The following is a 24,643-nucleotide window of genomic DNA, read 5'->3' as shown; positions in this document are numbered from 1 at the left end:
CATTTAGTGACTTGCTTTACAGCCCTCTCTAAGCAGTTTACAGAGTCAACATGTTGCCCCAACAATTTGGGCCCTCATTTTACCCACCTTGGGAGGATGGAAGGCTGAGTTTATAGTAATCGTTTTTTTTAATTAGATACTGTATTATGATTATCTCTTATATACACTTTTTCCTTTTTTTCCTTTTATCCAGTGTTGTTAATTTTTTCCTGTCTTGTTTGTAGTTTTTGTTATTTTTGTTCCTGTTTTTTAATTTGCATTTTGTATTTTATCTTTTGAAATTAATCACAATTTCAAAAAAAACCCACCAAGGATCAGCAAGAAATGATTCTTATTGCTTGAATTGATAACCATCTTTATATCATTATAATGCTCAAAGTAGTTCACCAAAAAACACATGCTATACTTTTGTTTTTCTCAGTGTCTTTTCTTGGGATTTTATGCAAGTGCCCACTTCAGAATGATTACCAAGAAGAATCGTGGGGTTCTTATCCCCTTCCTGCACTCAAAGTCTCAATGGACTGGCTGAAACTTAGACCCAGTGTTTTTCAGGAGACTGTGGTTGATGAAAGGCAATAGTAAGTCTTGTCTGCCTGTATTTTTCCATTTTTCCTTGGTTTAGATGAAATAAATTTGTAATGAATAATCTAAATTTCTCCTGATATAAATATAATGAACTTGGTTGTGGTTCAAATTTTTATTAGTTTATCAGAATATAAAATACAAAGGAAAATAAAAATAATGGGAAATTAAAGGTGGCAAAAGAGATAAAGAGAAAGTGTAGGGTTGAAGGGGAAAAATAAAAAATAGCATTGACTTCCAATTCTTTTTAGCACAGTGGAAGGTAAGAACATTACAGGCTCAACTTGAGCTGAAGATGATGCATCCCTCTAAGTGGCATTTTGCAGTGGAGTTTATAGTTTGAGATCTACATAGAGCACATGCTCTATGTAGATCTACATAGAACATATGCTTTGATTATTCAGTGAATGTTTCCTAATACATGACTCAACAATTATAATATGGACAGCTGGAAGCTATAATTATTTCTAAAGTAACCTCCCCTTTCCTTTGAATAAATATACTTTCTAATTATTTAGTCTGTCAATGCTAAATGTTACAGAAAACTGTATTTGTATAGTAAAATAGCTTCAAACTAAAATAGAGAGATAATGGATGGATGGCACAGCTTTTCAAACATGGGTTGGCTGTTTATGCCATGACACTACATTTAAAGTACAGGGATTTTTATATTTATTATATTATACTATATTAATATTGAATCATTTTTAGTGTTTTTGACTCTTGTTCATTTAGGTTCTAAGCTGGCAGGAATAGCTAACACCCAAGAAGATAGGCTCAAGATCCAGATGGATCTTGACAGACTAGAACACTGGGCCATATCTAACAAAATGAAATTCAATGTAGAGAAAAGTAAAGTCCTACACTTAGGCAAGAAAAACCAAAAGTACACATATAGACTGGGTGAAACCAGGCTCAATAGCAGTAACTGTGAGAGGGATCTTGGAGTCTTAGTAGACGACCAGCTAAATATGAGCCAGCACTGTGCAGCAACAGCTAAAAAAGCTAATGCAATCCTAAGTTGTATTAACAGAGGGATACAATCAAGATCAAGGGAAGTACTAATACCACTCTATAAAGCCTTAGTAAGATCACACCTAGAGTACTGCATCCAGTTTTGGTCACCACATTATAAAATAAGACATTGAGACTCTAGAAAAAGTACAGAGAAGAGCAACCAGGATGATTAGGGGACTGGAGGCTAAAACGTAAAATGAACGGTTGCAGGAACTGGGCTTGGCTAGTCTAGTAAAGAGAAGGACCAGGGGAGACATGATAGAGGTCTTCCAATATTTGAGGGGCTGCCACAGGGAGGAAGGAATCAAGCTATTTTCTAAAGCGCCTGTAGGCCAGACAAGGAATAATGGATGGAAACTGAACAAGGAGAGATTTAACCTGGAAATAAGGAGAAATTTTCTGACAGAACAATCAACCCATGGAACAGCTTGCCCTCAGAAGTTGTGGGAGCACCATCACTTGAGACTTTAAAGAAGAGATTGGACTGCCATTTGTCAGAAATGGTGTAGGGTCTCCCGCTTGGGCGATGGGGGGTTGGACTAGATGACCTGCAAGGTCCCTTCCAACTCTGATTATCTGTTATCTGTTCTGTATCTAGTTTGAAGAACTATGGAGAACCGATCTTGTTTTAGCTCATATTTATGCAAAAATAATTAAAATTCAAATGAGTTCACAAATATTTAAGTACCACCATAGACGGCTGCATTATCCTCACGTAAAACAAGAGTGAATTCCTTGTTGACCCATACAAAGGTTATTTTAATTTCAAGGTCAAGAACAGTTCTGTGATATCTTACACCTAATCTGCTTCATCACTTTCCTGTTCACAGAAGGAAATTCCTGTACCCAAACCTCTTGATACTGAAACTGCTTTCAATGCTAATTTAGGTGTAATTTGCAAACAGGCATCTTCAGATATAAAAATTCAATTACCTTCCAGAAGAGTCAGAAAATCTTTCTATTTTAAGATTCTTTGCTACCTTACTTATGCAAGTTGACAGTAATTGCTGTCAACTCTGTGGGAGTCTGCTTCAGACTAGAAGCAGTTGTATTTCTTTTCAATTTAAGAAAAGTAGCATTTCCCCTACTCCAGATTGTACACATGGGCCTTTTTAGCTTTTTGACAGTGTTTCCACTTAGTGTTACCTTCAAGTGCATGGGGTTTTGTTTTTAGAACAGCTGGATAAAACAAGAGGCACAGAGATTTGCATAAGGCATTCCTTGTGTCTAACTGAATCCCTGAGTTTTTCACCAGTCACTCAGTTGCACTGCTCTGAACTCCCTGGTATTTGGATCTTACAGCTTGAATAAAAAAGGATTTTAAATTAGAAGCTGATTGCTTAATGTGAGTTCTTGTTAACAGATATTATATTTATAATATGATAGGTATAATATTAATTATACTTATTATATTATAAATTCAACTCAATAGTTCAAGTGTTTTACAATAGAGGAATGTATATAGTCTGTAAATCTGGGAAATCTGGAATCGAAGGATATCAACAGTGTGTGTTAATAATGCATGTCTGATTGTAAATGGTAAAATAAAGACATTAGAGCATGTCCTTTTATTTTCCTGTCAGGTAACAAGTTACCCTGTTATTCTTTCTCCTTTCTGGGACAGACTTAAAGAGGAAAATGAAATAAGGTTGACAGCTAGGGCATAAGTCACAAATACACTCTTGTGTGACTTTTAAAAATGGCCACTTTTTGTTAAGCCTGGAATAATCCTTTGCCATTAAAAATCTAGATGTACACATGGTTTTTGAATAACTTTTTTTACATATACATCAATTTATGCACTCCCTACTTTCATGGTACACCTGACATTAAACCACATACTTTAAACAAAATCCCATGTAAACAATTAAGAATATACTTAAAACAAATATATAGCCAACAGCAAAATCTGTCAAAATGGTGGCCCAGCATTGCCTTTATCTATCAAACATTCGCTGGAATAAAATGCCCTTCATAGCCTTCTAGAAACTAATGAGTTGAGGACTCTGTATACCTTGGGGCATATTCTTCTTCAGAATAGAATAGCCACTGTGAAGTTTTACCTTTTTGTTCCATTCTCTTCACTTAACATGGAGTAGGGACTTTCAGCATCCACATTTGAAAAAAAATGCACAAGACTGGCTAAATCCAAGCAAGAGAGAAAATGGAAGCTAAAGCCATGTAAAGCTAACCTAGCCATGTTAGATTAGTTAAAGCTAATGGAGAAAATTATGTGAAAAGTAAAAACCTCTCTAGATCATAAGTATACTACAGCACTCTGTTCCCACAAGGATGAAGCAAATATTTGTGAGAAGGTTTTGGATTAGACAAGAAGTCAAGAGCTGTGGGTCTGAGCTTTTTAGGTCTGAGTGATTGTGCCCAATAGTGAAAAAGTCAGAGCTTCTATCAGTATTCCTTAGAAACCGACTTAAAAGAGTCTACAGAAAGGAACAACTAAGAAATTTCCCAAAATGGAATAAATAGGCATCCTCTCAATTCTTCATCCATTTGTGTTGTATAGAGGAAAAACCAAGTAGTTACTTCAGGATCGAAATAAAATACGATTGTAAGACATTGTTTTACAGTGGCATTAAGCAATGCCTGTGTATTTGAACCCATAAGATAATGTGTGACTGTGTTATTTAAATGATACTGCAGACATACCAGTTGAAAATCGTACTGACAGACAGCAAGATAATTACTGGAATTTTCAGAAAAGGATCTTGGATAGAAATAGTATTTATAGATTATATCAGAAGAGATCTGATAAGAAATGGGGCATTTGATGCAGTAAGGACAAGGTATGTAACGGAAGAGACAATAGTGAGAGTGCAATGTGTTATGTAAGTAAAACTCTTTTTGCTTTGCAGTGTTTGGCCTTGGCTGATTTCTCTTCTAAACAGTTTTCAGCCTCATGAAGAAGACCTCTCCTGCCCTAATGGTAAGAACATTCCCTTATGACATAGTCCAAAGAAGATAAGAGCAGAGTGAAATCAAGAACAATGTAGTAGGAAGACACTGATGAACTTGTGTATACGTTTAAGTTGAATCAAAACTATTTAGCTCATATTGACTTCATTGATTCTGAGAAGTACCTTCTAAGTAGCCATTAAATTATGTAGATTCTATTCTATGCCGTCAGCCTGCATCATTTTGTTTGCCCTAACTCCTCTGCGGTGTCATTAATGATACAATTCATTTACAGTTTTATATTTGTCCTTCAGTGCTATCATGACTTGTAAAAAAATCATACAGATTGCAACAATCAGTCAAATGATTGGTAAGTGCAGACCACAAGAAGCGGTCCAAATAAGACAAAAGGAAAAAAAAAAAGGGTCAAAATCAGCAGATGAAAATAAATGATAATAGGAATATTCAGAGATGTGACAAATATAGAATTTCTCAGAATGGTTACTGAAGCTGAAGAATATTCTGTGCAATCTTAATTATGAATTTCCTTATTAATTTTGCTTTCAGGAAGAATTGCATCTGTTCTCTTTTGGATTAAAATTTTAATACATTCTAACTACAAGTGGTTCTCAGTTTATTACCATTTCCATTCAAAATTAAAATGGCCTTGGGATAGGTGCTGTACAGGCACCATATAATGTCAGTTTGGCTCTTGGCAACTGGTCGCCTTTACGACCGACTGTAGCCTCCTGCAGGCACATGATTGTAATTTGCAACATTCGGAAGAATGGTTTTGCTTAACAAGTTCATGATTTGCTTTAACTGCTATGGTGATTCATTTAATGGTCGCTGCAAAAAATGTTTTTAAAAATGGGCCCTGTTCCTTGACTTAGAACCACACCAACTTATGACTGAATTTCCGGTTCGAATTGTAGCTGTATTCTATAACCACAACTAGGACAGGAATATCTAGTGATAAGTTATTGAGTTGTAAAGGTCAAGGTGATATAACTGCTTCGGTTAGCAAGAGCACTCCCCATTGTCATCATTAAGCAAATTCCACCAGTTGTTAGCCAAGGGCCTGCCCTAAGCTATGCCATTTCAGGCTTGGTCCCCGCCAGCCCAGAGCAGTGAGAGACTGTTTCCTCATCAATTCCCCCTTCCTTACTATCACCTGTCCCATCTCTGCTCTTTTGCCAGTGTTGCACCCTGGCTGGCGAGGTGGCAAATAACCCTTCATGACTCTGGGACTGCTTGGCCTGTATGAAGCCCTTGAAGCTCATCAAAAATCCCCAGGAAGCCTCACTAGCATAGTGTGCAGCCTCAGTGTGGCACAAAGCCAGAACTGTCCTGGGAAGCTCCAGCTGTCCATGGAAGCCCTAAAAGCATGGCACCGCAATTGAGTAGCACAACATGAAGCCGCAGCCCAGTTGCAAGGTGCAAATCCAGCAGTGCAAGGCAAAACCTGTCACCCCATGAAGCTCCATCTGCCACACCCCAGCCACATTCACTGCCCTGCACTCCTAGGACCTATGTTGCCCTCAACATGGTCAACTATTCCAGTTGATCTTCATCTAGCTGCTATGTGGTGTGCCCATCCTGGCCTTTGCAAGGCAGCTGCTAACCTCCTGAGGCCATCTTGCCCAGGTCTTTTGATGAATCTTCTGTGTGCAACCTGGGAAAAACGTTTTACATAGTCATTGCCTCACAAGGGCCATGGTAGGCATGTTTGGTCAGACTGGGAGCAAGAAGTTGGCAGTCAATTAAGGCCACAGGAACCTCAGAGTATAAGGTGTCTAAAAGGGGGAAATAAATAAAGGGAGAGTTGAAACATCGCTGCAGCCGTAAGTGTAGGCAGATGTCAAGTGCCCAAATTTGGATCATGAAAGCACTGCAATGTCTGTAACTTCAGGGACAAGTCATAAATCCATTCAGTACTGTTGTAACTTCACATGGTCTCTGAATATATGAATTTAGATTGAGGACTACCTGTAACTTAAAAAGTACTTGATATTTATTGGATCAGATCCTTGCTTGCTAATGAGAAGTAGACTTGAATAAAGATGTGCATATTCCTTTGTTTCATTCACCAGCCACCCCTCTTCCAGAAGAGTTTGAGCTGCAGGGATTCTTAGCTTTGAGACCCTCGTTCAGGTGAGTGATTATTATAGATAAATGATACTCATCTGTGTTATTCAAACAGCATTAATATCCACTGTTTTCTAAGCTCCACGCTACAAAATGTACATTTTCATTCTTTTCTGTAATACATTATTACAGAATCATTGGGATTAAAATTCCAATTCTGGTTTCCTTAAATTTCAGTTTAATTTTTGTGTATTTAAAGTTTAATATCTTTGGAAACCTCTAGGGAAAGTGGTGTGAGAGGGGAAAAAAGGATAACCAATTCTTGTTTTTCACTGAAAAGGATTTCTGCTTTTTAACCTAATAGATCTTCTGGTCTAATACTATACAAGATAACTGTTACTGCTATAAATTAATTTCCCTGGGTGAATCCAGGGGGGGAAAAGCTTAGCAGATCTGAGCCTGTAAACATATCCACAGTACTTTTCTATTCTGAAATTGATTCTGCTATTATTTGCTTTTATATTTGAAAGTTAAGGTGGAAAACTAATTGAAGAACAATTGCAGCAAGAATAATAAAGCTTGATACAAAATACATCAACATTGTGCAAGTATTTATCTGAAACAGAATAGTAAAACTTCCTTAAAATGGGACTCTTTCTTTCTCTGCCACCTGCAAATTCTGTGTAATTGCTTTCTCATTTAAAGGGAAACGTTAGATAACTAATCAGACCTCTTCATCTTAGACAAACATGTACTCCTCTTATTCCTGATTCATAATCTGAACATCCCATTTTTATTTTTGTCAACAATCAGGAACTTGGATTTTTCTAAAGGCCATCAGGGAATTACTGGAGACAAAGAAGGGCAGCATCGCCGTATACGGCAACAACGCTTGATTTTCACAGGAAAATGGATTGCTGACAATCAGCCAAGGTATTTCTATAACTGCTAGTATCATCCTATACCTTTCACCCATGATGGTTCTCCTTGCCACTCAGTTTTGTTGTTTCATGTTTATAATGACAGATATTAAAACTCAAAACAAAGGTATAACTGTGGACACTAATAATTTAATTTAACACTAACACAAGGCAGCAATACGGGAATGGTAGATAGACACTTAAAATGTGCATAATAAGTATGGCCTTTTTCAGGGCTTAGAGAGCTTGTTAGGAACTTAAAGCCATATTTTAGTTTGATATAAAAGGTAGTCAGTCCTCGTTTAATTGGCCCCTAATTCCCATAATAACGACCAACAACTTCATTCCTAATCAAAGCAATGTCTCATAACTGCCCCACAGTAGTTTGGGCAGTTCCTTTGGCTATGAATCCTGCTTGGTCATTACCTAAGGACCCAACCTGATCCGAGCTGTTCCTGGCAGTGTCCCTCCCATTCCTGAGCCTTGGTCCTTTCCAAGGTAGGGAACTACTTCAGTCCCCCCCCTCCCCAATCCACCTATCTCCCTCTCATCTCTGCCCTTTTGACCACCTACTACCCACTGCGACTTCCGTCTACCATGCACCACTGACAGCTAGGATAGTCTTTCATGCTGCACCTGACTGCATGCTCCTCCTGGCTGGGACAATCTTTAGTATGAAGGATCAAGAAAAGAGGATCGGTGAGACAATCCACAGTGTGAAGGCTCATTCTCAGTGGCAAGGGCATGCAGCAAGGCACACATTTAACTGTGTGCATAACCTGCAGCACTTGTTTGCCTGCCCCTGCTTCCTGGCACCTGCTGCCCTCAATTAACCTTGACTGTCATTTTGGCTCCCTCTTTTCTACTGGCAACACTATCCTGGCCACACAGGAAAGTACTATGGGAAGGTGGATATGTGCCGCTACCCTGCTGACTAAGCCAATCTTTCATGCTACACCTTGCCATACACCACTTCCAGCCAGGACGATGCTTAGAGCAAAGGATCAATGGGTAAAGGATTACTGCAGGACAATCTGCAACACAAAGGATTATCTAGGTCTGCAGGGGAAGATGGCACAATTTGGTGCAGGACAGGCAAGGTCATTCTGGCCAGACCAGAATTCTTTTCCAGCACGATCTGAGAACAGCAGGACTTAAAATCCTACACATAACTTGATATATTGAGAATGATATATTGTGGTTCATTGGGGAGAAACCCACATTTAAAATCCTTCTTCAGATATGAATCTGGCTGGGTAAACATGAGCAGACCACTTTCTTATTGTAATCTAATCCTTCCAAGATTCATCAGAATAAATTGTATGTGTGTGTGTGTGTGTGAGAGAGAGAGAGAGAGAGAGAGAGAGAGGAGAAGAAGAAGAAGAAGGAGGAGGAGGAGGAGGAGGAAGAAGGAAGAAGAAAGAATCAGTAGCAACCCAGTGACCCTCTTTTTTTTTAAAGAAGCAGATAACCACAGTTGTAATTTGAGAACTAGTTGCAACTCCATTTTTTCAGCACTGTTATAACTTTGAACAATTGCAAAACAAATGGACGTTAAGTCCAGGCTACTTGTAGCAACATAATTTGTAAGGCTACACACCTCTTCAGATTCAGTGGTACAAAAGTGTTTCAGCATGGGGGGGGGGGGCAGGCAAATAAATGCTTCACCTGCAACCCTAGAAAAAGGGAAAAGCTGCTTTAAGAAGTTGCAGACAGGCACCACGTTTCCATCTCCTATATGTCAAAGCATCTTTTTCACCCTTGAATTTGAAACACTGCTTAGACCTAATAGTAGACTGGTTAGACAGATTGAAATAGATAAGTTGTCTTTTGGTAAATCTGATCTCTGATCTAGTTTGATTGCAGTTTTGTAATAACTCAGGCTTTCAGCCAGACCGCTTCACAGCTTTAAACAGGAGCTGCTGCAGACTGAATTGGAATCTTGTGCGCTCAAAGCATATGAAGCAATATAGTAGGGTTTGCTCCGGATCTCTTTATATTAAAAATGTTTTCCTGCAGTGTTTCAATTACCTCAGCATGTCAAAGTTATGTTGCATGCAATGCATGGGGCCAGAGCTAGGAATAAGTATGACTGCCCGTTCTCTGTCCCCTTTCTTCCTTTTACTTTCTGAAGCTCTTTTTTATCGAAACAGCAGAAAGAGAGATTTTTCTAGAGATCTGAGCTGATCCCTTGCATAGGCCTTTTGAAATTGGATTGGAGATCTTGAGTATCGAAAGCTGCAGGTAGTCGTTCCCTACCTAGATTAATCTACTGGAGTTGGGGGAAGGGGGGAATGAAGTCCTTGCAGAGGGAGAATGAAAAACAATTGCTTTAGTAAATGCATGGTTATTACCTGCATTTTACTACTCATTATCTCTGTAATCAAATTCTCAAATGTTAATCCCAGGTTTTAGTCAACGTCGCTTAAAGGATGGTGGTATTCTTCACTCTTAGTGAGATATTATGGCAAAGGGGGCTTTACTGTCAGTTGTAATGGCCTGCAATATAAACAGAAGCATTGTGCCGCATGTTCCAGTCAAATTATAGCGTTGTGTGATTTCCTTAGTTATATTGAACTTCAGCTGCTGGTTTGAAAGAAGCAAGGTGAGTTTTTAGCTCAAATGCTACCACCCAGCTAAAGAAGTTACAGAAATAGCTCTCAAAAAGCCTTCATTATTAAATGTCAGAGGAGATCAGATGATAATCCCTGACTGCTTTAAAGCCTCATCAAGGTTAACCATTCTCAATTTGCACAAGTAAAGGTTGCTTTCCCTTTGATCCCTTCTAGGTCTATTTTACTTTGCTTTCAATTTTGTGGGCTTAATATTAAAAAAAAAAAAACAACTATATATATATTTTCCACTCAAGGTTTGTGACTTTGAGTATCCTTGAAAATTTGTTGGTAACATACAGTTAATTGTTTTTATTTATTTTTTGTTAAAGGTTGATCCAATGTGAAAATGAGATTGGCAAACTCATGTTTTTGACAGAGATCCCAGAACTGTTACTGGAGGAACATAATGAATCCAAACAGAGTCATGTTCTGCAGGAAGCATCAGAGCCACAGTTTGTAGATGGAAGCCCAGGACTTAAGTCTGTGCTCTCTACAAGTCGAAACCTCAGCAGCAGCACTGATACAGGAGATAAGCCAATGGTGACATTCAAGGAAAACATTAAACCACGAGAAATAAACAGAGAGCAAAGCCGAAACTATCTGACCAAGGAAGTAGGAAGGGAAAGACGAGATTATAACAAAGGAATAACAGCCAATAAAAATGATGGAAAGAAGGACAACAACAACAAAAGGAAGAATGAGATTAAGAAATGTGGCATGGAGAAGAGTCAAGAAACAGGGAAGCAGAATGTAGCAGTACAGGTAAGAGCCTCGATATGTTATTATTCCTCTGAATGTTTTCATGCTGCCGCCTAATTTAGTCGCAATGTTATAAAGTTGTCTGAGCGGCTTTTAAGCTTTTGGATAATGTGGCATAGTGAAACAGCTGTGAGAGACAGCTGAAGCTTCCATATCTTCACTTCGATTCCTCTTCCATACCTTAATTTTCCTTACCAGAGGATCTAGTGAAATAGTGGCTTATGTTTCTCTTTTTCATTGCATATCTATTTTCTTATTTTCCTTTCCTTTCCCTCCTTTACTCAGTCCATCCATTAGTTGTTCTCCTCGGGTACCTTTCTTTGGAGTCTGATGACTCATCTTCCTAATTAGTGTATGTCCAATTTACTCTTTACTTAGTAGAGTGGGACTCAGTCACTTCATTCATTCATCATTCATTCATTCATTCATTCATTTAATTGATTTGTGGCTGCCTTCTTATTCAAGAGTTCAGGATAACATACATAGCACTCTCCCTGTTAGCAACAGCCCGGTGATGTAGGTAGGCTGAGAAAGAGTGAGTGACTCACCCTAGGTCACACTTTGAATTTCAGGCTGGACTTGAACCTCAAAACTCTCCAATGCTAGTGCCATCTCTTAATGACTACATGACACTATCGTTTAATCACATGGTTTAAATAAGCTTAATAATGCTGTTGTGTTTTCTGAAATTAAGCTTTCCAATTTTAAAGTGCAAGAGTTATTTGCTAGCGTTCAATATAATATTATAGCAAATGTTTGCCAATTTCTGGTAATTGGGAACTGCTCTAAGTGAAAATGATTTGGGACACAGGTCGTTCTAGCATTTTATAAAATGAATTCAGGACAAAGATCTTGATAAGGTTTAAGAAAGTTCTATATTAGTACACAGTTTAGTGGAGGCAGATTGTACCTAATAAATTTTCTAAACATACTATTTTGCAATTGTTCAAATTGGCTCAGGGATGCATTTTGTTGTTGTTGAACTACCGTTCTTTCAAGAGCTTTTCCTTATAAGTTGTTGCTTCTAAATAAAGTATAAAGTTACCTTACGATGGGTATTATTTATTGTGCTTTCTTTTTCTCTAAATTTAAGTTTTTGTCAGTACATAGGTTTATTAATGTATTCATTTTTTTCTGGAATAAGTGAGGTAGTTTGGATGTATGTATTTTTAAGATCTTCATCTTTTCTTTGTCTTTATCTTTTCTGCAAAAAAGTCCAGCACATCTATGGTATATGAATTGCTGTAACTTTGAGGTTGCAACTGAAATTGAATAAAATGAAACTGACATTGATATAAAGGAATGAGGATCAGGCTCTAATTTCATTAATACTTACATCTTAAACTCTTGTACCTGCAAAAGCTGTGGTAGTTTGGAAACTATCTAGGGCTTCTAGATAGAGATATCTAGCATCGTAAGTCCAATAGCTGGATAAGTATTAAAATACTTCTTCAAAAGTCTGAAATAATGTTTTTATCAATGTTTGTATTTTAATGTTCCAATGTGCATTCAGAATCCTTGGCCCAACTGCTAGGAGTTCTTAACTAGCCCCTCTATTAGGTTTCTTTTGAAGCTATAACTCTTTGAGTTCCACCAAGAAAATGTGAAGCCAAAGACAGGTTAGCTACCTCCTCTAGTCCAGTGTGGAGATAATGGCTTGCCCAAATTCCAAACATGATCTTCAGTCTGAGCTCTTTTCTATACCTTGTGAGCTAGAGGAAAATAGTACATGATCAGTCTAAAATGTTCTGAGAATTGCAAATGTGGAGCTGGCCACATTCTTTGTTCCTGTAAAACAAATCCCTGGAAAGAATTGATATGTCTTATACTAACTTTTTATTTATTACATTCTTAAGAAGTCATGGACAAATGAACAAGGTCAAATATTTAGAATTATTGCTTTTACTGATTTATCCCTTTAGGTAAAATCCCAGACTGAGTTGAGGAAGACTCCAGTGTCTGAAGTCAGAAAAACCCCAGTAACTCAATCTCCAAACCAGGCCAGCAACTCCCAGTTCATCCCCATACATCACCCAGGAGCTTTCCCTCCTCTTCCCAGCAGGCCAGGTAAAAATGCTATTCCTCTAAACTAACCTTGGCTTGGTATAAACTGACAAGTAATGTCTTCTATACAATTACCTCTCTTAATGCAAAGGGGAAAGGGGCAAAAGGGAGAGAATGAATGTATGTGTATAAGTGTGATTAAGTAAATGGATTGTGAAATGGAAGGTTCACATTATTTCTAGAAAGCAGGCATAATCATTACATGTGTAATTTTACATGATATTTACCAGGCATCAGTCTTTCCGGTGTCTTTTTTGCAAAGATGCAGCATGAGAAAGAAGCCATCTTGCTTTTATTTCTCTGTGTGTGTGCGTGCGCCCCTACAGTGTATGTGACAAGGAAGAAAACTTACAGATCTTTTCAAACCTAAATTTAGATTTTGAAGTAGAAAACATAATAAATGCAAGGCATCCCTGTACTGCTCGGACTAATTTATTTGTGTATAACATTTCTTAAGGAAGCCTAAAGTCCTCTGAAAGTCACAGTGAAGCATCCCCTAGGAAGTTAGAGCTTTCCTAGAGTTTTCCTCCAGCAAAGTGAGAGTAGGCTTACCGGCACAAATTTCTGCCTACAAATATTTCTTCAGCACAGAAGAATGAACTGAATTAATCCATTCCTGTAATTGAATGCTGACAGATAGGAGACCTTTGTTTTCCGAAGATTCTCTTTAGCTACTAGGATCAGAGAGGTAAAGAAAGGGACCCATCATAATCTGTCTCAGTGGTTTATCTAGAAGAGGAGGCAGGCATTATTATCTGAGGTTTCAGTTATTAAAAGGTGTGCTTTCTTCCTTTCAAGGCTTCCCACCTCCTGCCTACGTTATTCCTCCTCCTGTGGCTTTTTCTATGAGCTCAGGATATACTTTCCCAGGTGGTGTTTCTGTCCCAGGAACCTTTCTTCAGCCTGCAGCTCATTCGCCTGCAGGAAATCAGGTGCAAGCTGGGAAGCAATCCCACATTCCTTACAGCCAGCAGCGGCCCTCTGGACCAGGCCCAATGAACCAGGGACCTCAACAGACTCCATCCCCTTCTCAGCAGCCCCTTGCATCCTTACCAGCTCAGGCAACAACCCCATCGGCAAGCCAGCTACAGGTCCAGGCTCTTGCCCAGCAGCAGCAACAGCAGCAGCAACAGTCCCCAACAAAAGCTGTGCAGGCATTAGGGAAGAGTCCTCCACACCACTCTGGATTCCAGCAGGTGAGCCTCTGCTAATTTTGAGAGAGGAGAGAGTGTTAGAGCTCCAAACCTTCTGTACTCGAAGAATGCAAAAACTCCAGCATAGATTGCAATGCTGGCCTCTCTAAATATTATAATGGCAAGTACAACCACTAAAGCTGAAAAGGAATGTACAAGTCAATGGGAAAGAGACAGACAAAATATGGTGAATAAGCTAGGAATGTAGTTGAAGGCCAAGAACAGAAAAATATCAGAATGAACATTTATTAATGATCAAATGTCTCTCGTTTAGGTGAGAGGACTCAAAATAGTCCAGATTATATTTGATAAAAGCTTTCCTACTGCTTCTTCTCAAGTATGGCATGACTAGCCTTATAAATGATAAATTGGTATTATTGAAAAATTGATTAAACATAATTGAAGGATTACAACTTAATATGCACCTTTGTGCTTGCAGAGCTGCAACATTGTGTCTTGTTTGAAAAATTAATGGATGAATCTTAATGTCAAAATACTAGTCTTGTTTTTCTCTGCTAAAAGGTCTCTTTAGTTTTTCTCTGCTTGTGAGGTCTGAAAATTTTAATCTCAAAAAGAAACTGTAAACTTTGGAAGTTTGCTTTGTAGAATTGAATGTGCAGTTCTGCCTAACATGCTCAGCATTGAAAATATTTTTGTAATAAGGTAATACATTTAGTGTACAGTGTATGCTCAGAGAAGAGAAAAAGGTTTTTTGTTATCCTGTAATGCTAGAGTTTTCAACCCTGTTATTTAATTCTAAGTCAGAGCATACTTGACATTCATATCACTTTCGGTTTGTTCTATGGTTCTTTGCTGGATCCTAAAACCAATCTCTTATCCAGAGAGTGTGTATTACTGATAATACTGAATGCTGGTGTGTTTATTCTTAGTATCCCCAGGGAGACTCCTCCAAGCAGCTCTGGAACCCCTCTCAGGTTCAAGGCCCATTGGGGAAGATCATGCCTGTGAAGCAGCCGTACTATCTTCAGGGCCAGGATCCTGTGAAACTCTTTGAACACTCCTTGCAGCCTCCCCTTCTGCAACAACAGCAGCCTCTGGAGAAGAAAATGAAGCCTTTCCCTATGGAGCCATATAACCAGAATCCCTCAGAGGTCAAGATGCCAGAATTTTATTGGGACTCCTATGGTATGGCTGATAACCGTGTTGTGATGGCACAACAACAAGCCAACCTGGACCGCAGAGGGAAACGTCAGCAAGGAGTCTTCCGCCCAGAGCAGGACCCAATGCCGAGGATGGGTTTTGAGGTAAACTAAGAGTTCACCACAGAATATAGGCAGTAGTTTCACAAAATGGACAGTTTCTGATGATTTACCAGAGTGGTGTGTAGGCCAGTCATGTCTTCCTATAGTGTTTTGCTTGGGTGAATCTGTGTTTCTGGCTCAATGGTTCCACAGTTCTACTGTTCTTATAAAGAGTTAACTGGCAGTGTGTTCATGAAACCAGAATGCACCCAGGTTGTTTTGTTTTAAGCTCAGAACAAAATAATCCCACTTAGAACACCTCACTGTAATATTTCAGGCATGCTGTGTTCCAGTGGAGCAAAGAGAATGTTTCTTGTATTTTGTTGTTCATGATTGTTCCCCTGCATGAAAGCACAATACATAATAAAATCAAAACCCAATCAGGATAACTTCAGAACAATCCAATAAAATCAGCTCAGAATTCAAACAAATATTTATATTAAAATAACCAACACAACAATGCTAACCCTTAAAACGATGCTTTAGGTAGGGTAGGATAGTGTATGTATGTAATGTATGTGGGAATGATGTTTGGAAATGGTGAAGAAACACAGCCAAGGGAACAGTCAGATAAAAGGTAACATAGCCCCACGTATAAATTTGGGTGGGACCAGTGGGTCAGAAGAGATCCTCCCTAGTTTCTTGGCTGTAAAGGGACAGGTAGTCCTCAACTTATGACCACAATTGAGTCCAAACTTTATGTTGTTAAGTGAGTTTTGCCTCATTTTACGACCTTTCTTGCCACAACCGTTAAGTGAATCATTGCAGTTGATAAGCGAGTCACACAGTTGTTAAGTGAACCCGGCTTCCCCATTGATTTTGCTTGTCAGAAGGTTGCAAAAGCGGGTCACAGGACCGTGGGACCCAGCAATGGTCATAAGTATGAACCAGTGAATCACACGAGCATGGGGCACTACAAAGGTCCTAAGTATGAAAAGCAGTCCTAAGTCACTTTTTTTCAGTGCCATTGTAACTTTGAACAGTCACTAAATGAACTGTTGTAAATCGAAGACTATCTATCTGGATATGTTAATCTGTCCACTAAATAAAAGTGGGATGGAATAATCAGACCTTATAATAATCAAATGATATACAATGATCTAAAAGGCTGTGAGATTTCCACAAAGACAAGGAGAGTTGAATGGAATCCTTTCGGCAATTTGGAGATTATAATCCTAGACTGAATATCCTAAAGAAGGCTTTGCTGAACGAATGTAAAAAACAGTCAGGGTTTTATTGAGGAATAAGGCCAGACAGATATTGAGGGTTTTGTGACGAAAGGATCCTAAATAGGGGCACCAGTCGTTTCTGCTGGACTCTGGTTTATGTGCCCAGGGGAGCTTATCAATTATCAGTCAGCAAACAAGAAACATCAATAGCTTTACTTCTGCATGGTCTACCAACAACAGCAAAAATACACTTTTGTGCTGTTACTTTGTGACTTTTCCTAAATACACTTGCATGCGTTTATACATTTGGCAACAGTTCTCTGAAAGTCATACATTAGTATCTAGCTGTTACACAGTTTCACCTTTAATAAGCAGTGTTATACAAAGAAGAGAAAGGGAGTAAAATAAAGTAAGACACACAATTTTTTCCACTGCCTTTTGTTCTTTAAACTTCACTTGCTTTTGAAGATCTTATCCATTCTATCCAGCCACAGACTCATGATTTTTCCCTTCCTTTTGACCGATTCGCTTTTTGTATATTTGTTCTGTGATTCTGTCCTCATTCATTCTCACTGTCACCAGGCCAGTTCAATTTGCTTCTTTCTACTGGCCTTTTACTTTTTGTATTCAACACTCATTAATTTAATGCCCATTTAGACAACACTCTCCCAAGTTTAAGTAATCTGCACCCACTACATTCAATGTTGATGTTCCTGCTGACATACCCAACTCTTACTTTCACAGAAAAAAGTGGACAGAAGAAGCACTATGAGCCATTTCTGCTTCGTTTCGATAAACATTAATTGTTTTTGACAGATACCTGCTGAGATGGGTAGCTATAGAAATTAAATAAATAAATACTTAAGTAGCTGCCTACTTGCATTTACATGCCATGACATTTCTTCATCCATTCTCACATCTCACATGTAGTACCCATAAATCAATTTATTGCTCTAGTTTTTTTTGCCATTTAAGTATAACTTAACATTTTTCATTCTTGTTTTTCCTGTCAGATTTGAACATTTGCTACATTAACATTCAGATCTATGCTCCTCAATTCTCAGCAAGTCATTAGTGCTCTCTTCTAACAGCATTGCATTCTCTGCATTCAAAAGTACATGTGTATCCACATCCTTAACTCACATACTTCTGATGGCGCATTTCTTCTACATTTATATTCATAAGTGCATTAAATAGCCAAGGGGATGCCACACATTTTTGATCCCTGCTCAGTGTTGAACCATGCTCATGAATGCTTTACTTTAATCTTACACAGCTCTTATCACATTCAGCATCCAATCTGCAACTCTGCATGTGCCAAACATTTCATAACTTAGACTTCTTCACTTCATGATATACGCTTTGTAAATCAAAATACAGAAAAGCATCTTTCTTATATTTTTTTCAGAGAAATGCACTGCAAAGCTAAACAAATAAAAGAATAAACACTGAAGATTCAACTTTGCAGGGCTGTATGCAGTGTACAGACACATTAAACAGCTATCTGTATGCCTGCCCATCTGTTTTAACAACTTGCCTGAAATAGATAAACAATAATGAAGTGATGATATAAATGTGGAGGAAGCAAAGGCTGCAAATTATCAAGAGACAGGGTGGTATAAAGTAGTGTTATCTGTATTTTTTCCTCTTACATTTCTTTCACTTTTCCCATACTTTTTGATACTCTGGGTAATATTGAATATGCTTCAAGGGAATTGAGTGATTGCTATATGTGTGGAAGAAAATGTATAACATATTGCATTGTATAACCCATTAATCTAATTTCCCCATAGCAAAGATTTAACAAAATGATGGCCAACTTTTCTGCCAAACAGCAGCAGCATGTGATAAACTGACTTTCCTCTCCTTCCCCTTCATTAGGACCAGCCAGTAGCTGCAGGGATGGTACTTTGCCTGTTGTCTTAGTGGCTGATGGAGAATACTTAGTATTGGTAGGACTACAGAACTTCCTGCCAGTTCCAATAATTTTGGGGGAAGGCAGGCAGAACAAAAGCTCTGTTCATTTTATCAAACAGAATAATAAATGTGAGAATTGGAAAGCAACTTACTGCAGTTACCAGAATAAGGGATACAGATCATACAATGGTTTAGGAAGGCTTTGCTTCACTTCCCTCTTTCCCCAGCATCTTTTGCCATATGTATACATTGCAATATATAAAGAAATAATTAGCAACATCATAAGATACTGCTTGCTTGTAGTATAATGTTGATATCCAGCGTAAGGTTTTTAAAACTTAAAATGTCACAAGAGAAGAGGAGTGGATCATTATCTGGTGGCAAATTCTAAAGTCCAAGTTGGGCATGGATTTCTTCCAAAACTTTCCAGTTAAAATGTAATTTATTTATTCTCAAGCTTTGTCATTCTAAGATTGTATAAATCAATATTTGAATAGTTGGATACTCCCTAAATATAGAGAAAGCAAACACAAACCTCTTTTCTGTCAGTTGTTCCTTTACTTCATCAGGGAAATTTTAGGTAGAACCCCCCAAATGAACCTAAATATGTTTAGCAGATCTAAATCTCTGAAAAATACATAGATATAACCAGTTAAGAGTTATTTTGAAAATTTTGGATAAAAGTTCATACTGCCTTGTCTGCATTTCCACATTAGCAGGGTAGAGTTGCTTAAAACCAAGGAAACAAGGTTGGCTAATCCCCCTGCCTTTATTTATTTGTTTGTTTGTTTGTTTGTTTATCAGTCTGTCAATCAATCACCAAAAGCAACTCTGGATGGTGCATAACAATCTAAATAAATAAATAAATAAATAACAAAAATATAAAAATCCATATTAATAATTATCATTAAAGTGAACAATTCAAACATGGGAGAAGGATAAAAATGGCCGCTTCTACAAAGGAACCATCTGAGCAAGTCTCTGGGAGCCTCAGGACTAGCAACATAACCTTGTCTTGAGGACTTATCAAAAGGGATGGAACTGATCTAATCTCAGGGGGCCATTATTGAGAGCAATGTGTGCAGGAAAATAATCAAGGCACAAAATCACTTCTAAAAATAATTAACTGCAGCAGTCCATCAAAGTCATAAGACAACATTCCTAAGTATATGCCTATGTTTTTCCTGACAAAGATATCCACACAAGTGTACAGATGGTAGGCCTGGTAAGAGATAAAGCTAATACTATTCAATCTCCTTACTTCTATATAATATCACCTTTTTAAAAATAAAAGCAAGGAGCCAGTTGCTTCCTGTTAGTAGTTGCAAATATGTTAAAGATATGTAATTTTTTTTGACCTTCCTGTGAGAGTTTGCTAGAAATATTATAAAAGAATATCATAAAGCTCTATAATATTTTATGTTTCATATTTACTTCTGTATATTTAGATTAATTTCAATAACCTTAAGGCTTGATTTTATCCCAGCTGTAACAGTTTTGAAGTATTCATGCTAGGGTACTATATATTTCAGTCATGAACTACATTGTTATCAGGATCAGGTGAAAAGGGCAGATCATTTTTATAGACCAAGAGGGAAGCTGTGATATTCAAGATCAAAGAAGGACTTTGCTTGGCTCACAAGTAGCATTCTGAAAACTTTCAACAACTTCCAGTGATTTTTTTAAAAGTCCAGTTTCTATGTTATAGAAAGGTTTTCAAAATATGAGTGGCATCCCTTAGGAAGTTGCAAGCAACATACAGGGAGCCACAAGTATTTATAGCAGTGCATGCAAAGTAGGAATACTCTAAAACTTGTTCTAGCTTTGCCTGGGCAAGCCTACGGTGGATTTGCCTAGAAAAAACAGGGAACAACTTGCCCCAGCCACTTTGCTTTGCATGTGGTAATCGTAAGGACAGTCAAACCTGCTCCTACTTTGAGTGACCTGTAACAGCCCTGTTTTCACTAGCAGGGTTGCAGGAGGCTGTGGCAGCCAAAAAATGGGGGTCCATTTTTGCTAGCAGAAGCACCACAGACCAGTCCGCTGTTTCCAGGGCAGCCCCGCAGGCCAGATCTAAATACCCCGTGGGGTGAATCTGGGCCCTAGGCCTTGAGTTTGATATCCCTGATCTAGACCTATATACAGTATGGTAGAATTCTCAAATTCTAGCTCTAGACTCTAGATCTTCCAGTTTTGATCAATAAGGTGGTATAAATATATCTTGCATTATGGGCAAAATTACTGTCTAAACTTTACAGAACTACTAAGATGCTGGATAAATAACAACTTACTCTGCACGCATTTGCTAAGTCAGACAGTGGGGACTACATTTTCCTCAAATGTCAGTCCCGATATTTTGTTTATCTATACATTCAAACATGGAGGGAAGGGAAGTGATTCCTAAAGCACAAAACAGTGACAGAAGTTTATATTGGCACTGCTTTTCTCTTTTCTCCCTTGAATCTTGTCTCCCTCTTGTCTTTACCTCTTTGACTAGTTTTTGCATGCTGGCTTACCTATCTTTGCATTCTCTTCCCTTTCTCCTTGCCTTGCCTTTGTTCATACGGGTCTCTTGGGGCTTTTAAACTTTTTGCTTGTCTGTTGCTATTCTTACTTCTTTGTCTTTCCATGCTGCGTCTCACTGTGCTCCTTTCTGTCACTAGGACCCCAAGAGCTCCCCTCTGCTTCCTCCGGACCTGTTAAAGAGTTTGGCTGCCTTGGAGGAGGAGGAAGAGCTGATTTTCTCTAATCCTCCTGATCTTTACCCAGCACTGCTGGGGCCTCTCGCCTCTCTTCCTGGACGAAGCCTCTTTGTATGTATTTGACTTAATTCTGCTGCTTCTTGCTCTAATTTTGCCCTCCTTTTTTTCTCCCTGAAAGGTCAGTTGGAGGTTTGAAATCTATATTCCTTGCTGAAATTGTCTTAATGAGGGAAATGGAGATCTTATAGGGGAAAGCAGCTTTTAAACAGATGTAATGTTCTATCAGGGTTGCTCCTTTCTGGCTCAACACACAATTCTTTGTAAATACCGGAAAAATGGCCATTTTGAACCATACACCCACCCACCCACCCCCCAAAAAATTCCTGTTTTCTACAAAAATGGGCCACCTTGACTATTCAATTAGGGGTAATGAAAGTGTGGCAGCCTACTACAACCTACCTGTCCACATAATTGCTCCCGAATTCTTATTCAAGCACAGTGTAAGAAAGCTGCAATCTTACGTGATCCAAATTCTGGTTCCTTCTTGGATTGCAGGGAACCTTCTAGTTAAGTTTTCCATCTGTGTTAGTAGAAAAGTGAAGATACCTTTACATTCTGTACTGTCAATAAAATAGGCATTACGAGATTAAAACTATGAATTTAAGAAATTAATAAACTACTGTCTGCATGTGGTCCATTGATCTCCTTTTTTAAAGACTACCCAAGCTGTTTCCACATTTATCAGGCAGAGACATACAGTCCTTCAAGTAAGAATGAGATGAAAAATACTCATATTTGTTAATATAATCAATAAGAACTGGTTTAAGCCATATCAGGGTTTCATGCAAATTTCATTAGTCAACCAGATGTGGAACATGAAAATAGCAGCTTTCCCTCTTATCATTCCCAGCTTTTGCTGATAGAAAGTATTGTTCTCTAGTACTAGAAAAGGAGTAACCCTTGGTAGATTCATCTTTCAAAAATCTAATTTGAGAGTATCATAGATTAACATAAAGATCATATGTATTTTAAGTGTATGTGACATTTATGTACCTGTATCCTTCCTGGGGTCATGAATGCAGAAAAGTCCTTAATTAAGGAGATTCTATGTATTTTACCACAAAAGGCAGAGAAATGCTTTGCCTTAATACATGTTCAACCTTAGTGAAAATCCAAAGCTTTTCTAATTAAATTCTAATTTCTAATTAAAATGCTACCGTTAAGAAAGAGAGATTCTATTGTCATAAAATCACTAGGATTTCTTCCTTCCTGTTAATTATATATTTACCTAGGATGCTTGATGGGAAGGTAAGAAAAGTGAAGCCCTGTAAATTTTAGATCCTAGAGGTTGAATTTCTATATGATCATTTCATATATATATATATATACATATGAAATATATCTTTATTTATGTACAACAACTGCCCTGTGGAATTGGCTAAAAACTACTTCCCTTAAAATGGTGGCCCAGCTACATGGAACTGTTTATGTCAACATCAGAGATGCATGGTTAGATGAGAAGCTGCAAAGAGAACTCAAGAGCATCAGTCTATTACACAAAGCATAGTTAGTAAGTTTTATAGTTCAGCTTTGTAGGATCTTGATTATCTTGTATAAATTTATTTTCAGTGACAGGTCTTTAGAAATGCCACTGTTTCTCAGAAACAGTTTCTACTTTGTAAACACAGTAACCGGGCATATTTATTGAGTGGAAGGTTATTAAAGATCTAAATATTTAGAAATATGTCTTGGATCCCTTGACAAATGAAGGAATTCCTTTCATTATCTTCGGAAGCTTGGTTCCTTGCTGAACAGAATAGGAACAGGAAGGAAGAGATGTCGTTTCTTGTTTTCCTTTGCAAATCACAATAATGTATTACGTTAAAAAAATCTTCCAGTATTCCAGAACAGATTCTTTTTGCTAAAGGAGGCTGCAAAGAGAAGGGAATTGGTTAAAATTTCAGGAAAGTCATTGAGTTTATGGAGTTGCAGTTCTGGATTGAGCTTGCTGATTGTGTGTGTGTGTGTGTGTGTGTGTGTGTAATCCCTGCAATGTTGAGGATTTTTTTTTACTTTAGCAGAATATTTTTGTCAGTATTTCTTTAGACTGAATGCTACTCTTGCTCATCTCCCCAGTATCATTTGAGATTAATGATTTGAATTATGCAGCTGGCATTGATTACATCCCTTCCAATCAAATCCTAATAACATGTCAGGGCAGGGCCTCCATTATAAGAGAGTTGAAGGTATGTTGAAGGTTTATCTGCAGATATGTGTCCAACTGACATCAATTAAAACCAAACTATGATACGAAGCCTGAGCTCATCCACTTATCTTTTTTTAAAAAATGGCTTTAAAATTAATTCGTTTCACCAACCAATCAGAAATCCCCCCCCAGATTATGCAAATTAGGCAGTTTTGCATAATTGTTATACAATGTTGTGCAATTTTTTTCTGATTTTCTTTTCGCAGAGAAAGCCAGCAACTCTATAGGATTTCTCTCATACTTCCATGCTTTCCTCTGGAGATAAATTATATAGGATCTTGTTTCTGCTGTATGAAATTGGCGTTTCTAATGAAACTGTAGTCTTCATTCAAATGATATTCCTCTTTTTTTTTCTACATCCAAGAACAGGCTTGGAAAGCAGATACAGCTCTGCATATTAGTCAGTTTTAATTGTTTTAATCAGATTGTATTTAACACGATATCTTCACTTTGGCTAATATTAATTTATTAATTTCATTAACAAGTTATTTGCAACATCAGTATTTTTTAAAAAAATAAAATCTTAAATACTACTAGGATTATGGTTATAGAAATACTAATTCAGATATTAAGCCTTCATATTTGAGCAGAGACTGATTAGTTTGTATATGTCATACATTCATACCAAAAGAATAATTTGATAAATTGCAATTTTAGGGCTCTTCAACCACACGAGGTGATAAAACCTCTTGTTTTAGTATGAAATTTCCCAAATCAATTGTCATTTTTGAGAGCTACATATGCAACTGACTGCATTATTTGCAATTAAATCAAATTATTTGTATTTATTTTAAGTGCCTCTATCATAAAGTAAAGGAAGTAATACAATACACGGATCTTTAATATGATTCTTGTTCTCATGCATGCTATATGAACCCCCAGGACACTTTCCACTCTGTTATTTTTATATTAGCTGACTTGCAAGTCAATGACAAGCTTTATTGCTCTCTTTCCTTTATCCTGAAGAAATCATTGTTGGAGAAACCATCAGATCTGATGTCACAGTCGCCATCTTTCCTATCGCTCACAGGCTTCTCTCTTAATCAGGTAACTAATAACTTTCTCTTTTTCTTCCTTCTGGACAGCTTTGTCACGTTGTTAGGAGCATGTGTGGCTTTGAAGAAATAGCTTAGCAGAGCTTTGAAAAAAGCACCAGGTCCAAGCTGCTTTGAAAGCAAT

The 24,643-nt window shown here is 37.8% G+C and overlaps 1 protein-coding gene across 2 annotated transcripts in view; it reads left to right on the top strand.

The window, feature by feature from the left end:
- Positions 1–24,643, top strand: part of SMG7 (SMG7 nonsense mediated mRNA decay factor) — a 57,426-nt gene that overhangs the window by 26,269 nt on the left and 6,514 nt on the right. Inside the window, exons 10-19 of one of the 2 annotated variants that reach the window (XM_026703267.2) lie at positions 422–578; positions 4,470–4,540; positions 6,603–6,663; positions 7,411–7,530; positions 10,462–10,894; positions 12,814–12,958; positions 13,754–14,151; positions 15,039–15,413; positions 21,160–21,309; positions 24,431–24,511. In XM_026703267.2, coding sequence (XP_026559052.1) covers positions 422–578; positions 4,470–4,540; positions 6,603–6,663; positions 7,411–7,530; positions 10,462–10,894; positions 12,814–12,958; positions 13,754–14,151; positions 15,039–15,413; positions 21,160–21,309; positions 24,431–24,511 — 1,991 coding nt within the window. The remainder of the gene's footprint in view (positions 1–421; positions 579–4,469; positions 4,541–6,602; positions 6,664–7,410; positions 7,531–10,461; positions 10,895–12,813; positions 12,959–13,753; positions 14,152–15,038; positions 15,414–21,159; positions 21,310–24,430; positions 24,512–24,643) is intronic. The other variant, XM_026703268.2, reaches the window with a different exon arrangement.

Source organism: Pseudonaja textilis, chromosome 3 (genome assembly GCF_049901715.1).
Source record: "Pseudonaja textilis isolate UNSWEBS1 chromosome 3, rPseTex1.2, whole genome shotgun sequence".
In the NCBI taxonomy this organism is placed as follows: domain Eukaryota; kingdom Metazoa; phylum Chordata; class Lepidosauria; order Squamata; family Elapidae; genus Pseudonaja; species Pseudonaja textilis.
Note: the sequence above shows the minus strand (reverse complement) of the source record. Positions and strands in the feature narration are given on the sequence as shown.